The 16,629-nt window shown below is 43.4% G+C and overlaps 2 protein-coding genes and 1 pseudogene across 4 annotated transcripts in view; all 3 read left to right on the top strand.

Moving 5' to 3' along the window:
• The window catches only part of LOC128618866 (tripartite motif-containing protein 16-like), a 30,197-nt gene continuing 13,568 nt past the window's right edge, over positions 1-16,629 (top strand). Inside the window, exons 1-4 of the mRNA XM_053642537.1 lie at positions 1-23; positions 133-340; positions 909-1,102; positions 4,511-5,187. Of these exons, the coding sequence (XP_053498512.1) occupies positions 1,066-1,102; positions 4,511-5,187 (714 nt within the window). The 5' untranslated portion in view covers positions 1-23; positions 133-340; positions 909-1,065. The remainder of the gene's footprint in view (positions 24-132; positions 341-908; positions 1,103-4,510; positions 5,188-16,629) is intronic.
• On the top strand, positions 5,406-9,058 carry LOC128619083 (tripartite motif-containing protein 16-like). Of its 3 annotated transcripts, none has more exons than XM_053642986.1 (5): positions 5,406-5,542; positions 5,845-6,145; positions 7,325-7,406; positions 8,053-8,112; positions 8,326-9,058. In XM_053642986.1, the coding sequence occupies exons 3-5, from the start codon at positions 7,346-7,348 to the stop codon at positions 8,856-8,858; spliced, it is 654 nt and encodes a 217-aa protein (XP_053498961.1). In that variant the 5' UTR covers positions 5,406-5,542; positions 5,845-6,145; positions 7,325-7,345; the 3' UTR covers positions 8,859-9,058. The 3 variants fall into 3 exon arrangements, with proteins under 3 accessions (XP_053498961.1, XP_053498954.1, XP_053498944.1); XM_053642979.1 differs by having other exon boundaries at positions 5,845-7,176; XM_053642969.1 differs by having other exon boundaries at positions 5,845-7,406.
• Positions 11,235-16,428, top strand: LOC128619094 (tripartite motif-containing protein 16-like; annotated as a pseudogene).

Genomic DNA, 16,629 nt, shown 5'->3' with positions numbered 1-16,629 from the left:
CTCCATGTAATACATCTCTCAATGTAATACACGCATTTCTTATATCATTGACTTTCTTCCATAGAGACAGCAATACACGATGACTTTATAAAATTCTAATTCTAATTCTAAATTCTTGATGATTCCTACCAGTCAGTGTTAAGGCTGTATCGGTCTTTCACTCTGCACCATAAAGGACAAACCGCCTGCGTGTTAACACGGACTTCAGGGTGAAACTTTTCCTCGAACGTCCTCCGGTTTGCTTGTTGTCCAGAAAAGCTGAAAAGTCTCACGCAGCCCAGCCAGGAGACGCCAAATTGTCGTGGAAATTAGACAACACTCGCGGACTCATCCGCTGAAGGTAAGAAGGTTTATTACAGAAAGATGGTTAACACAGGATAGAATAAAGCAGGATAGAATAATGAGAGCGCTCTGAAGCCCTTGTATTAAACCACTACTATATATATGAAACGCAGAGCATGACATAATCCTGTGTACCGATAAGAAGCAGTTTGAGGCAGTTCAAACAGGCTGTGTTTTAGGATCTTGGACAGATGAACATGTTTGTGTCTCTGTAAGCAGATAAAAATTCTGTACTGATCTCAGTGTCATGACATGGCTTTCTTAGGCGTTATCCTCTGATGAACATGAACAAGAACAAAATTATTACAAAGTAAAAATGAGTCATTTCCCTCACAAGCCCAATTTTTATAGAGTCCTATATTTTTCATAGATTTCATGTTCTCAGGGCCCAAGATTTCAGGTACCCATTTTCCCCACGCTCTATGATCTTAGACCCCCTATGTGTTTCAGGGTTCTATGTTCTCAGGACATTTGAAATCATCCATGCATTACAAATTACCCCAACTATGACACCTGGAACCCTTTATAATCCTTAACCATAGGACCCTTTATGTATAATTTTGCAGGAATATATCACTGAGGGAAACGTAGAGCCCTGGGAATATCTATATGCCACCCAGAGATGATACAAATTGGTTTCCAGGACAAAAAACTGACCTTGGCTAGCATGGAAGAGCGGCAGCTCTCAACATCAACTGAACACCAACTGGTGAAGACAAGAACATGATGTGTGGGGGAGAAAAGGGTTGCATCTCAAAAGGTTTTTTTTTTTCCTTGGGGGAAAAAACACACGACTCAGCATCACTGTGGTGTCGTGTGTTCATGCCTTGAGGCATGACATGAACACAGAAAGTCAGAAGATTAAATGGAGAGAGATCATATCTGAAAACCTGGCAGCAATACAGTACAAAGACTCCACTAATGTGTGTATTAATCTGTTTCTGGTTACTAGTTTCATGGCAAGTGGGTTGAGTTTCCACCAGAGTCATTATAGTGAGAGTGAGAGTAATGGAAAAGAAGATGGAGCCAGAAAGGCTGAGAAAATAAGAGAGAAACATATATGTGGTTTAGAAATTGAGAAAGAGACAAGAGAGAGGGAGAGAAGGAGAATCAGAGAGTAATGAAAAATGAGAGTGGAAATGGAAAAGGTAACAGATATAAAGAGATATAGAGATGCTGGGCTGGTGGTGTTTTCCGTTAATTTGTCAGACATACCTACATCACTCTATGATATAGGTATGTCTATATGCTATGCTATAAAAATGTTTCTAAAACCACAACACTGATTTAAAGACACATTATGAGAACTGTGATATGCATTATCAAGATGGCTAGTTTAATCATCTCAGGCTGCCCTAAAATTAGGACCCAGTTGGAACTGAGTTTATTTATTTATATATTTTAAAAAATCTCCACCAATTTTACTTCAAAAGCGACTCACAGGGAGTAGGTAGCTGTCAGGTAGATTCAAGAGGTGGATAGGGCTAGATGAGAAAGGGTTCCCTTTCAAAGGAAACTTCAACGTTGCGTTTAGCATAACACTATGGGGAGCGCCTCTCGTGCGTGACTGGTATCTGAAGCTTGTGTAAAATCATGTCAATTTATAGGCCTGCCATCATCAGGTGACGTGGCAATTAAGCCTGTCGCGTGATATAAACGTGGCACCTGTGAACCGCGCCATCGGCCTTTATTATCTTCAGCGAAAGACTGCATGTCAGTTGTTTGTGTAAAGAAACAAAAAAATATTTTCTCAAAATCTCAGAACTTTTCTATCCCTTTAAAAAAGATAAGAAAAAAAAGGAATGAGTGAGAGAGAAAAATGTGAGTGAGAGAATTCAGGAAGTGTGTTACAGCTTGCTCCTGTTTCATGACGGGAAGTAGTGCACACTTTCTGGGTGACGTGTTTAGGAGTATAGCATGCAATGGCAGCCTCAAGAGACTGCGCATGGTAATGCCTACATTAAGCAGCTCGGTTCGCGACTTGCGCTCTTCTCAGAAGCCGAAGCGAGCTGAGTTTCGGAGCCTCGCGGATTTGGTGGATCTCTTATGGATCCGGAAGAAGAGCTGGGGACGAGCGCTGCTCTATCTCTTGCTCTGTCTTCCGGGTTCGGCTCTCTGTTGGATTTTGGAGCTCGCTTGCTCTGTTGCCCCTTCCTGAATTGACTTTGCCCCTGGTTTAGCTAAGGCCTTCCTGTATCCTATGCCGGATTATATTCCTAAAGTGTCTACATCGGCTGCCCACCCTGTGGTGTTGCAGGCTTCCTGCCCTCCTCCATTCCCTACACCGGAACAAGAGTGAATGCATCTGCTGTTTCCAGTAAGGACTCTCTGTACTTACATCCACCGGGCCGGCCAGTGGCATAAGTTGGAACAGCCGCTGGTCTGCTTTGGCAGTGACAGTAGAGGTGATGCTGTATCAAAGCAGCGCATATCTAATTGGATAGTCGAAGCAATCTCGATTGCTTTGTCCAAAGGGGTATCCTTACAGGATGTGTGTGCTGCTGCAAGGTGGTCTATGCCTCACATATTCATCCATTATTACAGCCTGGATGTTCATTCCACCCCGGGCTCGAGTGTCTTGCAGTGACCTCAGGCTTGGGTCTTTTTGAACAGGCCGTACCCTCGGTATGACGGAGTGGGTATTCTCGTTCCCATACTGTTATGCTAAATGCAACGTCGAAGTTCCCTTTGAAAGGGAACGTCTGGGTTACACATGTAACCCTGTTCCCTGAGACGGGAACGAGACGTCGCGTAGCTTTGTCATACCAGGGCAGGCCTGTGAATTGCGTCTTTGCTTCAGATAATAGAGGCTTATGGCGCGGTTCACAGGTACCATATTTATATCACGCGGCACGCTTAATTGCCACGTCGCGTGATCATGGCAGGCCTATAAATAGGCATGATTTTACACAAGCTTCAGATACTGATCTCACGCGAAAGGTGCTCCCCATAGTGTTGTGCTAAACACAACGTCTCGTTCTCTTCTCAGGGAACAGGGTTACATGCATAACCCAGATGATTTCATTCCAAATGCAATTTGTCTTGCAGCCAGCAGAGGGGGTAACAGCTCCTATAAGAGATGTGTGCTGATAGAAATCAGTCTGTTTAACAAATATGGGACTCTGGGAAATATGACAGAGTTCTGGGCGAACTGTTCAGCTACAGTTTAACTACTACTAAACACTCCTAAATTGTATATTTCAGTTTAGCCTCTTGTTTTTTTTTCCTAAAGGAGGGAAAAAAGGTCTTGCATGTAGAATATAATGAGTTCTTTCTGCCACTAAGGAAGAGATGGAGGATGGAGGAAGATGTGGGAATGACTGGGAATGGGCCCAGAAATCCATCTGTTTCCATGACAATGGCTTCCCCAGCTTCCCCTCCAGCCCCCAGGCTACTATTTACTCTGCAGCATCAGTGCTTAAATTTCACTCCTTTATTATTTGGAAACTGTAATTTATTAATCACAGAAATATTTATCCTGCACTCACCAGGCATCGATTCGAAGGTGGTCCGAGATGTGACGTACAAGACGTGTATACTAACTAGATTTTTATATTGATTCCACCCGTATTTCAGAGCAGTACACTAGGATCATGTCAGAAGTAGCATATTAATTAAGATGAGGTGGTTATGTAGCAATATAGAAGATTGTTTTATTTAGTCTCAGTGTGCCATAGCTCTCGAATGTCAAAACAAACACTACAAGATTCATAGTATTTCCTAAAAAACACATTTTAAAAAAAGGAAAAACAAACAAACAAACAAGACAATTAATTTGAGGTGTTAACCTAAAAAAAGTGTCTATGGACGATTCCGCACTTATAATGAAGTATTGTATTAATTATTCTGCACGGCACTACTGTTTGGAAATTTAACAGAGAATCAGAAGCGTTAATATTCCAGAAAAATTGAGTTTATAATCTAAATGAATTAATATTTGATGAATGCATCTATTTAGCATGAATTGGGTTTTATATTATAGATAAAAAAAAAGTGCTACTTTTTGCTGTCTTCTTCTTGTGTTTTTAGAACAAATATATAAAAGTAAATAAAAGAACAACAGAAAATCACATCCCAAGACAGGGATTCAAAGCTCAGGAATAAAATCAATCAATCAATCAATCAATCAATATATCTCTCTCTCTCCCTCTCCCTCCATCCCTCTCAGGAAGCCACTCCTCATTTCAGAGAAAACGAAGCTCAAAGTTCAGTGCAATCTCTCTCTCTGCGTTGGAGTTCAGGAAAATGGCCGAGGCCAGTATTTCAGTAGATCAGCTTTCAGTGCATCAGTTCAGCTGTCCAGTGTGTCTGCATCTACTGAAGGATCCGGTGGCGATCCCCTGTGGTCACAGTTACTGTATGTTGTGTATTAATGACTACTGGGATCAGGAAGATGAGAGCAGAGTGTATCGCTGTCCTCAGTGCAGAGACACTTTCACTCCGAGGCCTGTTCTACGTAGAAACATCATGCTGGCTGAAGTGGTGGAGAAACTGAAGAAGACTGAAGTCCAAGCTGCTTCTCCTGCTCACTGTTACGCTGGACCTGGAGATGTGGAGTGTGATTTCTGCACCGGGAGAAAACACAAAGCCGTCAAGTCCTGTCTGATGTGTCTGGCTTCCTCTTGTGAAACTCATTTAAGACCTCATCTTGAAATTCCTGGTTTGAAAAAGCACAAGTTGGTCGAAGCTTCTGGAAATCTACAAGAGAAGATCTGCTCTGAGCATGATAAAGTGCTGGAGATCTACTGTCGTACTGACCAAAGCTTCATCTGTTATCTGTGTATGACGGATGAACACAAAAGCCACGACACCGTCTCAGTTAAAGCGTACAGAACTGAAAAACAGGTGAGAACTAGAGATATTTTTTAGGACCAATTAATTCTACTCATGTCTACAATCAGTTGTTTTAACCTGGTTAAAAATTTATTTAAAGTTAAAAATCTTTTTCCATTCGTGTATTCGTAAGAATTTTTTCAAATGTATTAAAAGATTATTGAGATATAATTTATCATCATTAAGTTGAATTTAAGTTGAATTATGTTTAATTTCTTCTTGCTCAGTGATGGGCATAATCTTGTCAGACAGGTAAGTGAATGTTTCTACTGACCGGGTGGGGCAACACACATATTTCACAAAGAGAGACAGCGAGAGCGAGAGAGAGAGACACAGACAGAGAGACAGACAGATAGACAGACTCAGGGTAAAGCAACTCACATTTCAAAACATTTCTCCTGCACGTAGTTCACAGTTGCATTTTTCTGCCAGGGATGGTAGAAATCTTACATCCTGCAGCTTTAAATAGGCCGCTCTAATAAAAGGACATAAGCAGGCTAGGGAATTTGGAATTCGATGGAGTAAGACGCTTAGTTGGAAGCTCCTGCTGATTTCGATTAAAATTGTAATTAATTTGCTCTTTTCGGTCATACAATATATTTTAACTTATTCTACTCTGTTTCCTTGTTTGCAATCTTAACTTTTTGGCACGCTATAATGTGTGGAAAGAACACGGAAACCTGTGGTAGCATTCAGACACAACGGAGGCCAAGTGTGCGTGCCGCGAGCGAGCCTCCTTCTCCCCCTGTATCCACATCGCCGAGCGGTGACCCTGACTTCGCCGCACTCAGGCTTGAGTTGCTGGCTTTACTGAGGAAGGACATCGCCGATATTTTTAAAAAGGAGCTCCAGAAGCTCTAGGAGACTCTCGGGGGTGCGCTGTCTACTATCCAGCTTGACCTGCAGGCCGTGAAAACACAGCAGGCTGGTGATAAAGTTGCTACCGAGGCTACCATATCAACACTGAAAGGTACTGTTGGGGAAATGGAGCACGCTCTCTCCGGTTGCACCGATGACATAGTTCATATGAAGACTACTATCGAGTCTCTCACTGCGACCGTGACTCAGTTATAGAATAAACGTGAGGATTTGGAGTCGGGGTCACGGCGCAATAGCGTTAGGATAGTGGGAGTTCCAGAGGGCACTGACACCTGTACAACTGCTGCTGTAGCGGCCTTGTTAAAGGGGGCGTTTGGTCTGGAGAAGGAGCCGGTTTTGGACCGGTCCCACCGGACCCTTCAGCCGAAGCCCAAGCCTGGTGAACGACCACAAGCTATTGTGTGCAGATTTCACTATGACAGTGACTGTGTTGACATTTTACACTGTGCGAGAGCGCTCCAGCGGATTAAAGTGAGGGATCTGTCCATCTCTGTTTTCCCTGACTACACAGCCAGGACAGCCCGGGCCCGGGCCGCGTTTAACGAGGTTCGGCGTCAACTTCGTGGTATTGAGGGAGCTCGCTATAGAATACTTCACCCAGCTCGGCTTCGCATTACACATAACGGTGTTCAGAAGGACTTTATTTCAGCGGAGGAAGCAGGAGACTATGTTAAACTCTTGATATCAGGGTGAACTGCATCACCTACACAGCGGAGTCTTTTTCGCTCTTCTTTTATTTCCATTTTTTTGCACTCGGCCTTCCAGGTCTACAGAATTCGGATTCTTATTGAAGATATTGTCATTGCATTACTCCACCTAGATTTTGTGGACTTACTCCTCTTAAAATTTACTTCTGTATTTAAAAAAATATATATATATAAGCAGTTCATTAACAGGATTATATGGGAGGAATAAAAGGGACGTCTTGGGCATGGAACCATCATCCAGGCTTTTACATTTTAAGCATGTGCACACAGGACACAACTAATAAACACACACACAGTACACACTAACTTTACAGAACAGCTCGAGACACAGCTGTGTAAAACATATTTTAAATTTAATACCGTTAAACCTCATGAGTGTTGCAGCAAAAAGCATTCACCTTACAGTCAGGAGAAGGTGAGTTTAAATCCCATCAGTGCTGTACACCAGCATAACTGGCCTGCTGTCTCCTCTGTCAATTAGAACAACAGTATCCGTGTGTGTGTGAGCTGATGTGTAGAGGAAGTGGAGTAAATAAAAAACCTAATCAACTAAATGTTCACAGAGAGAGTTAAAGGAGGAGCAGATGAAATCCCAGCAGAGAATCCAGGAGAAGCAGAAGAAGGTGCAGGAGCTGAAGAGAGACGGTAAAGAAGGACATCAAATTTCCCCAAAACACACAGAAATGATTTCCTATGATTACGTGAACTTCCTGTTATTGCTGCCCTCTACTGGAAAGATGATTTTATACAGTTACACTTTTTATTCATGTCTTAATTGTCACGAGTTCCCCTTTAAGCAGCGCGCTGTTTTGGATTTGTCTGCCTGTCTCTCTCTTAAATAAACCTGTTCATACTGAGATTGCATCCTACCTTATCTCCGTTACATCACGAATCGTGACCGAAATAGTGTAAAATCTTCTGTTTTATTTTCAGTTATTCTACTATGAATAAAGCACAGAGGACACACACACATTTATTCACACACTCCTACAAAGAGAGAGAGACAGAGAGAGTTTATAAGTCATATGAATAACATTTATTCAGTCAGAACATTTATTCTGTAGTCATTACTTACCAAAGCAGCTCTCTGCTCGTGCTCATGTTATTAATAAAGTTTATTTCTCCGTCATTCAGAAGGAAAAAATCTCATTTAAATCCCACAGCTAGAGAATGTGTTTTCTAAAATAAAACGCTGATTAAACATCAGACACAAATCTGATCACTTTAAACTGTTTCCGTCTTTTACACCACCTGATTTTTCCTTCTCCATTTTGTTTCTGTGTCTCCACAGCTGCAACAGTTCAGATCATTTTACCCCCAGAACCAAAGAGCAGACAAGATTTTCTGCAGTGTAAAACACACACACACTCACACGCACGCACATGCGTGCACACACACTCACACTCACACACACACACACACACGCACATGCGCACACACACATACATATACACACACACTCACACACACACTCACACACACATTTACACACACTCACACATGCATATACACACACACATCCTGTGATTAATATCTAACATGTTTACATTTGTCATGTGTTTAGATTTCTGTGATCTGACTCTGGATCCCAACACAGTAAATTATTACCTCATTCTGTCTGAGAGGAACAGAGTGGTGACACGCAGTGAGAGAAAGCAGCAGTACTCTGATCATCCAGAGAGATTTGACTACTACAATCAGGTGTTGAGTAAGGAGAGTGTGTGTGGACGCTGTTACTGGGAGGTGGAGTGGAGCGGTGTTGGTGTGGACATATCAGTCTCATATAAAGACATCAGCAGGAAAGGACGGGTTGATGAGTGCTGGTTTGGACTCAACAATCAGTCCTGGAATCTGCAGTGTTATTCTTCTTCTTCTCTCTTTTTCTATCACAACAACATTAAAACTGATCTCAGAGTTCCATCATCCTCCAGAATAGGAATGTATGTGGATCACAGTGCAGGAACTCTGTCCTTCTACAGCATCTCTGACACGATGAAGCTCCTCCACAGAGTCCACACCACATTCACTCAGCCTCTATATGCTGGGTTTATGCTCGACTGTTATGGATCAACTCTGAGATTATGTGATCCACAATAAACTGGTGGTGTGTTTTTACTTTTCATATGAAGCAAAAAAAAAAAGCTGTAACATGAAATTTTCATTAATACTGTTATCTTCTTTCCTCTGTCATTTAGGAATTTTGGATGTTATAATTGTGCCTATTGTAAAGCAAATCATATTAGAACTTTGTTTTGTTTCTGAATATATTTTTATTAAAAATAATACAGTTGAGTGTGTATGATTGTTTTCATTTCAAATGTCCATCTTCACTGCATCCAGTCCAGCATACATGCACCATGCGTAAAATATCATTAAAATATGAAATCCTTTAGGTTTGAGCTTCTCCTCTAAAATGGCGTTTGTGTGTGTGTGTGTGTGTGTGTGTGTGTGTGTGTGTGTGTGTGTGTATGTGTGTGTGTGTTGCACAGTGCTTTATCATTAATTATCACTTTCTGAATTTCAACAGCGAATAAAAGATACTAGAAGATACATGCACCAAAATTTAAGTTGTTTGCATTAACACAGACAAAATGATAAAAAGAAAAGTCCATCCATCCATCCATCTTCTACCGCTTATTCCTTTTCAGGGTCACGGGGAACCTGGAGCCTATCCCAGGGAGCATCGGGCACAAGGCGGGATACACCCTGGCACCCTGGACATGCCAATCCATCACAGGGCACAATCACATACACACTCACACACCTATTCACAGTACGGACACTTTAGACACGCCAATCAGCCTACCATGCATGTCTTTGGACTGGGGGAGAAAACCGGAGTAACCGGAGGAAACCCCCGCAGCACGGGGAGAACATGCAAACTCCGCATACACAGCCCCTGCGGGACTCAAACCCCCAACCCTGGAGGTGTAAGGGGAACATGAAGTGAAAATGTCCAAATTGGGCCCAATTAGCTATTTTCCCTCTCCGGTGTCATGTGACTTGTTAGTGTTACAAGGTCTCAGGTGTGAATGGGGAGCAGGTGTGTTAAATTTGGTGTCATCGTTCTCACACTCCCTCATACTGGTCACTAGAAGTTCAACATGGCACCTCATGGCAAAGAACTCTCTGACGATCTGAAAAAAAGAATTGTTGCTCTACATAAAGATGGCCTAGGCTATAAGAAGATTGCCAAGACCCTGACACAGCTGCAGCACAGTGGCCAAGACCATACAGCGGTTTAACAGGACAGGTTACACTCAGAACAGGCCTCGCCAGGGTCTACCAAAGAAGTAGAGTGCACGTGCTCGGCGTCATATCCAGAGGTTGTGTTTGGGAAATAGACGTGTGAGTGCTGCCAGCATTCCTGCAGAGGTTGAAGGGGTGGGGGATCAGCCTGTCAGTGCTCAGACAATACGCCGCATACTGATTCAAATTGGTCTGCATGGCTGTCATCCCAGAAGGAAGCCTCTTCTAAAGCTGATGCACAAGAAAGGCCGCAAACAGTTTGCTGAAGACAAGCAGAATAAGGACATGGATTACTGGAACCATGTCCTGTGGTCTGATGAGACCGAGATAAACTTATTTGGTTCAGATGGTGTCAAGCGTGTGTGGCGGCAACCAGGTAAGGAGTACAAAGACAAGTGTGTCTTGCCTGCAGTCAAGCATGGTGGTGGAAGTGTCATGGTCTGGGGCTGCATGAGTACTGCCGGCACTGGGGAGCTACAGTTCACTGAGGGAGCCATGAATGGCAACATGTACTGTGACATACTGAATCAGAGCATGATCCCCTCCCTTCGGAGACTGGGCCGCAGGGCAGTATTCCAGCATGATAACGACCCCAAACACACCTCCAAGATGACCACTGCCTTGCTAAAGAAGCTGAGGGTGAAGGTGATGGACTGGCCAAGCATGTCTCCAGACCTAAACCCTATTGAGCATCTGTGGGGCATCCTCAAACGGATGGTGGAGGAGCACAAGGTCTCTAATATCCACCAGCTCCGTGATGTCGTCATGAAGGAGAAGAAGAGGACTCCAGTGGCAACCTGTGAAGCTCTGGTGAACTCCATTCCCAAGAGGCTTAAGGCAGTGCTGGAAAATAATGGTGGCCACACAAAATATTGACACTTTGGGCCCAATTTGGACATTTTCACTTAGGGGTGTACTCACTTTTGTTGCTAGCAGTTTAGACATTAATAGCTGTGTGTTGAGTTATTTTGAGGGGACAGCAAATTTACACTGTTATACAAGCTGTACACTCACTACTTTACATTGTAGCAAAGTGTCATTTCTTCAGTGTTTTCACATTAAAAGATATAATCAAATATTAAAAAAAAAAATGTGAGGGGTGTACTCACAGTTGTGAGATACTGTATATATAGGCCTGCTGTGATCAGGTGAAGTGGCAGTTAAGTGTGTCAGGTGATATATATATACACCCGCGCCACTGTGAACCGCGCCATTAGCCTCTATTACCGGAAGGGAATACACAATTCACAGGCACGCCCCAGTATGACAAAGCTAGACAATGTCTCGTTCCCTTCTCAGGGAACAGGGTTACATGCGTAACCCAGACGTTCCCTTTCAAAGGGAACTCCACATTGCGTTAGCTGAATGCTATGGGAATGAGAATACCCACTCCGTCATACTGAGGGTACGGCCTGTTCAAAAGGAGCCCGAGGGTCGTTGAAAGACACTCGGAGCCCGGGCCGGAATGTATATCTAGGCTGTAAAATCTAATGAATGTGTGTGGTGTAGACCACCTTGCACAGCACACAAGGGGTAAAGATACCCCTTTGGACAAAGCCTTCGAGGAATGAGTGGAATGAGCCCTTATGGTGGAATGAGCCCTTATGCCCAGAAGTAAAGTGAGACCGCACACCTCATAAGCGATAGAGATTGCTTCCACTATCCAATTAGAGATGTGCTGCTTCAACACAGCGTCACCTCTACTGTCGCTGCCCAAGCCGACCAGCAGCTGTTTTGACTTATGCCACTGGCCAGAGGACGTAAGAACAGAGAGACCTTACTGGACACAGTCGGTGCAATTTGTCTTGTTCCGGTATGAGGAACGGATGAGGGCAGAAAGCCTGCAACACTATGGCTGGCAAGCAGATGTAGGTACTTTAGGAATATAATTTGGCCAAGGATACAGGAAGGCCTTGGCTAATCCGGGGGTAAAGTGAAGGCAGGAAGGGGCAACAGAGAGCTTGTAGATCTTCTCGCTTGAGAGATATCAGGGTCAGCAGAAGAGTTACCTTTAGTGTCAGAAGCCTCTCAGAGACTTACTCTAAGGGCTCAAATGCCGCACCTGTCAGACCTTCCAGTACCACAGAAAGGTCCCAGAAAGGTATGCATGGTCTGCAGATGTGCCTCGGCTGCCCGACACTACACATAACCCTCGAAGCTAGAGAATGTTGCCCCACAGAGGCTCTATCAATAGGGGCATGGCAGGCCGAAATGGTGGTCACGTAGACCCTGATTGTAGGAGAAGCCAATCCTGCTGAGAAATATCCTTGTAAGAACTCCAGGACTGTAGCTATTGCGCAGTTCACTGGGTCTAGCTGACATTCCTTACACCACGAGACAAAAAGTTGCCACTTGGGCGCATACAATTTCATTGTGGATGGCGTTCTAGCATTCCACATGGTCTCTACAACCTCAGCTGAGAGACCAGAATCTATGACCTGTTGCCCCTCAGGGGCCAGACCCACAGTTTCCATAGTCCCGGCCAAGGGGGATAAATCAGCCCTCCGGCTTGAGACAGAAAGTCCCTGAGCATGGGAATCTCCAAAGGAGTGCCGTCTAGCAGGGATGTAGTCTCTGAGAACCATATTTGAGCTGGCCAATAAGGTGCTACTAGCAGCAGACATAGACAGTTTTGGTGAACTCTCACTAGAACTTGTGGGAGCAGAGCGATTGGGGTAAAAGCATATAGATGTGACCTCAGCCACATGTGCACCATGGCATCAAGGTGTGAGCGTGAACCACAGTTGTCTCCTCAGAGGCGAAAACATTCACTTCCGCTTGGCCAAACCTCCACCATATGGACTCCACCACTTGTGGATGGAGCCACCAATCCCTGGGCCTCAGCCCCTGCCTCAACAGGATGTCTGCCCCCACATCCCAGTTGCCCAGACTGTACATTGTACTCACTGACAAAAATTTTCCCTCTGTCCAGAGAAGAATTAGTTGCGCCTGCCTGAACAGGGCAATCGCTCCACTAGGTCATCCACTTGGGGGAGGGGATAGCTGTCAAACTAGGAGACCTGGTTCGGTTTCCTGAAGTCATTGCAGAGGCGCATACTTCCGTTGGGCTTCGGCACAACTACGATGGGGTTGGAGCAGGGGCTGTTGGACTACTCTATGATGGTGTCCCACAGCATCCGGCCGACCTCCTCCATGATAGCCTTACGGTGGGCCGCTGGGACATGATTGGGCCACTGTCGCACCACCACTCCCAGGCTGGTCTTGATCTCATGGTGGATCAGCTGCGTCATCCCTGGGGAGGTAGAAAAAACATCAATGAATTGACCCACCAACTCTGTTTGCTCCTGACTTTGTGTGGGGGTGAGATCTTCACCCAGCTGGAGCAAGGTGCCCTTGTTGTGATCTGTGTCTATTACCGTGAATGCAGACAATACTGGCGCCGGCTCTATCCATTTATTCAACAGGTTCATGTGGTACGTTTTTGTCTCCGCTTCTTTACTGTGCTGCTGTAGGTGATAGTTCCTGGTTCCCTTCCTCTCATGGACTGTATATGGGCACTGCCACGGGCTAGATACTTACAGGAGCTATTCAACACTAGCAGGAGTACCGATCCCCAGGCTGGAACTCCCGGGGTTGCGCTGGGCAGTTGTAGACTCTTTTCTGTTCCTCCTGGGAGGCTCTCATATGTCCTGGACGATCGGAGCCACTCGGTTGATCCTCCCCTGCATCTCCTACACGTAGTCGATGACCAAGCAGAACGGGGAGGGCTGTTCTTTCCAACCTCCCCGTGCCACGTCCAGCAGTCCTCGAGGTCGCCGTCTGAAGAGGAGCTCGAAGGGAGTGAAGCGGAGCCGTCTCTATAGCACCACAGCAGCAGTCGTGGCAGGAGCGCTCTTTAATTTTTGTGCGCCAGCCTCCAGCCTGTCTCCACAACACTCTCTCTCACACACACACACACACACACACACACAAAATCTAAGACACAAAATATTCATGAAGCATATTTAGTTTAGTTAATAACGATGAGCAACATTTTCTATTGCTGGTATAAGATAAATGTCATTACTTGGACATACAGTATATTCTGTAATTACTATCTAAAGTGTTTCCATTTTTACAATTTTCTTTAGATTTCTGTTGCCTGACTTTGAATCCAAACACGGGACATCGTTACCTCATTCTGTCTGAGAAGAACAGAGCGGTGACAAAGGGTAGGACACACCAGCTGTATGCTGTCCATCCAGAGTGATTTGACTCCTACTGTCAGGTGTTGAGTAAGGAGAGCATGTCTGGACGCTGTTACTGGGAGGTGGAGTGGACAGTGATGTGTGTGTGTACATATCAGTTTCATATAAAAGCATCAGCAGGAAAGGACTAGGTAATGACCGTTGGTTTGGAGGCAACCATCAGTCCTGGGGTCTAAGGTGTTCTTCTTCTTCTCTGTCTTTCTGGCACAACAACATTGAGACTGATCTCAGAGTTCCATCATCCTCCAGAATAGGAGTGTATGTGGATCACAGTGCAGGAACTCTGTCCTTCTATAGCGTCTCTGACACGATGAAGCTCCTCCACAGAGTCCATACCACATTCACTCAGCCTCTATACGCTGGATTCTGACTGCGCTTTCATGGATCAAGTGTAAGGTTATGTGATCCAAAAAAAATCTGAAAATTAAATTATTCCATAATCACTAACGATTAACTTTCTAAAAATTTTAAACTGTATGAATTTTTAAAGACATCAAAGTCTAATAAACATTTACATTTTCTTTGATGACTGTAATTAAAATTGCATAATTCTTTGTAAATATTATATCCAGTATAAAAATTACTTACACGATTACTTGTAAACAGTCTGCAAATGGTGCATTGATGAAGCGTAACTTGCAACATGATGCTACCAATATTATGCTTCACTGTAGGGATGTTGTTCTCAGGGTGATGTGCAGTGTTGGGTTACAAGCAAATGTTGGCCAAAACGTTCAATTTTGGTCCATTAGACCTAGTAAACTTTTTCAACATGTTTGCTGGAGCTTTTTCTGGTTGATCTTGGATGGAGGGATTAGAAATCATTACAGTATTTAATTTTATAGAGACGAGGCAAACAGTTCTACACATAGCATGTTCACTGGGAACATTCTATACACAAGACTTTAATCTTTATGATTAAAGGAACAGTTTTAGGAGGGAAAGCTACAGTATTCAGGTGATGTATTCAGGAGGATGAGTATTAAGATTTTTTTTTTTTTTTGAAAGCACAAGTCTTTAAGCTATCCACATCTGCTCCTTGTTATACATTATACATTATGCACTTTATTATTATTATTATTATTATTATTATTATTATTATTATTATTAAAGCATACATGATGGATCCTAATAGGGCAAAGTTCTGCTAAGGTTCTGTGGGGCAAGACTAGAAGATTGTGATTTATGGAAGTATAAGCTGCACTTAAATCAAGCAACGAATGCCAAAAGACTGAACTTTGATCAGAGGCCAATGGTCGGTAATTTACTACTTTAATCAACGCTGTTTCAGTACTGACAAAGTCTAAACCCTGACTAAAAGATTTAACGTGTTCTTTTACTTTACCATGGTGGTAAATTTAAATGAGTAATGTGGACTGTAATAAGTATGTATGAAGTTCATGTAAAACTCTATAATCCTTTATTTTAATAAAATATAACCCCAAACGTCTGTAAAATAAGACTGTATCTGTCATTTGTCATAGACTAAGCTACACTGATGAATCTATATTTGTCACGTATCATGACGGATGCAAGTGCAGTATGAACAGTTGTTTATTTACAAGAGAGACAGGCAGACAAATCCAAAACGTGATCCAAAACGTAATCCACAAACATGCCAGAGGTCAGGCGATCGGCAAACAGGCATACCCGGGGTAAGGCAGGAATCAAGGCTGTGACACGGAAAACAGGGTCAATAAACAAAACGAGAAACATTAACTATGACGAGGAACTGGGAGCGGATAATCCAGTGTGAATTAACTCTAAACATGGAACGTGACTATGACTACTATATGAACTAAACTAACTCTAAACATGGACTGTGACTATGACTTGACTATTATCTTCCGTGACTTCCTATAATCTTAACACGACTATAATCTTCCGCGTTGTGTGCTGGGAGGCGTGCGGTATATATGCGGGCATGATTACCCTCGCAACTGCTAACAGCTGAGGGTAATCCGGACACACATGACATGACAACCAATGACAGGACGGGGAAGAGACATGACCTAAACAATAACAAAAGCACATGTTGAAATGTCACTGCTGTCAACATTGGAAAAGCAGGTGCTCGCGCATTCGTGCTTAGAGCATGCTGCTTCAAGGGGGAATCATGACAATATTTAGTCACATCACTACTGGTTCATTCAAATATGTTTCCATTGTTTCATTAAAATATGCTTGGGTATTCATATCGGTTTAATAATTAACCCACCGGTTTATTAATTTGATTAATCTTTTTTTAAAACTTAGACAAAATGACACATGGAAAATATAATCCTATAGTTTATCCACATGTATAGTTTAGTCATCATCATCATCATCATTGTTATTATCATCATTATTGACAGTGTTGATTTTGTTTACATGCACTTATTATGCAAATAGTTTGTTTTGGGCTGTGCCTT

The sequence above is a fragment of the Ictalurus furcatus genome, chromosome 2 (genome assembly GCF_023375685.1).
Source record: "Ictalurus furcatus strain D&B chromosome 2, Billie_1.0, whole genome shotgun sequence".
NCBI lineage: Eukaryota > Metazoa > Chordata > Actinopteri > Siluriformes > Ictaluridae > Ictalurus > Ictalurus furcatus.
The sequence above is the reverse complement of the archived record's forward strand: the minus strand, read 5'-3'. Positions and strand labels throughout refer to the sequence as shown.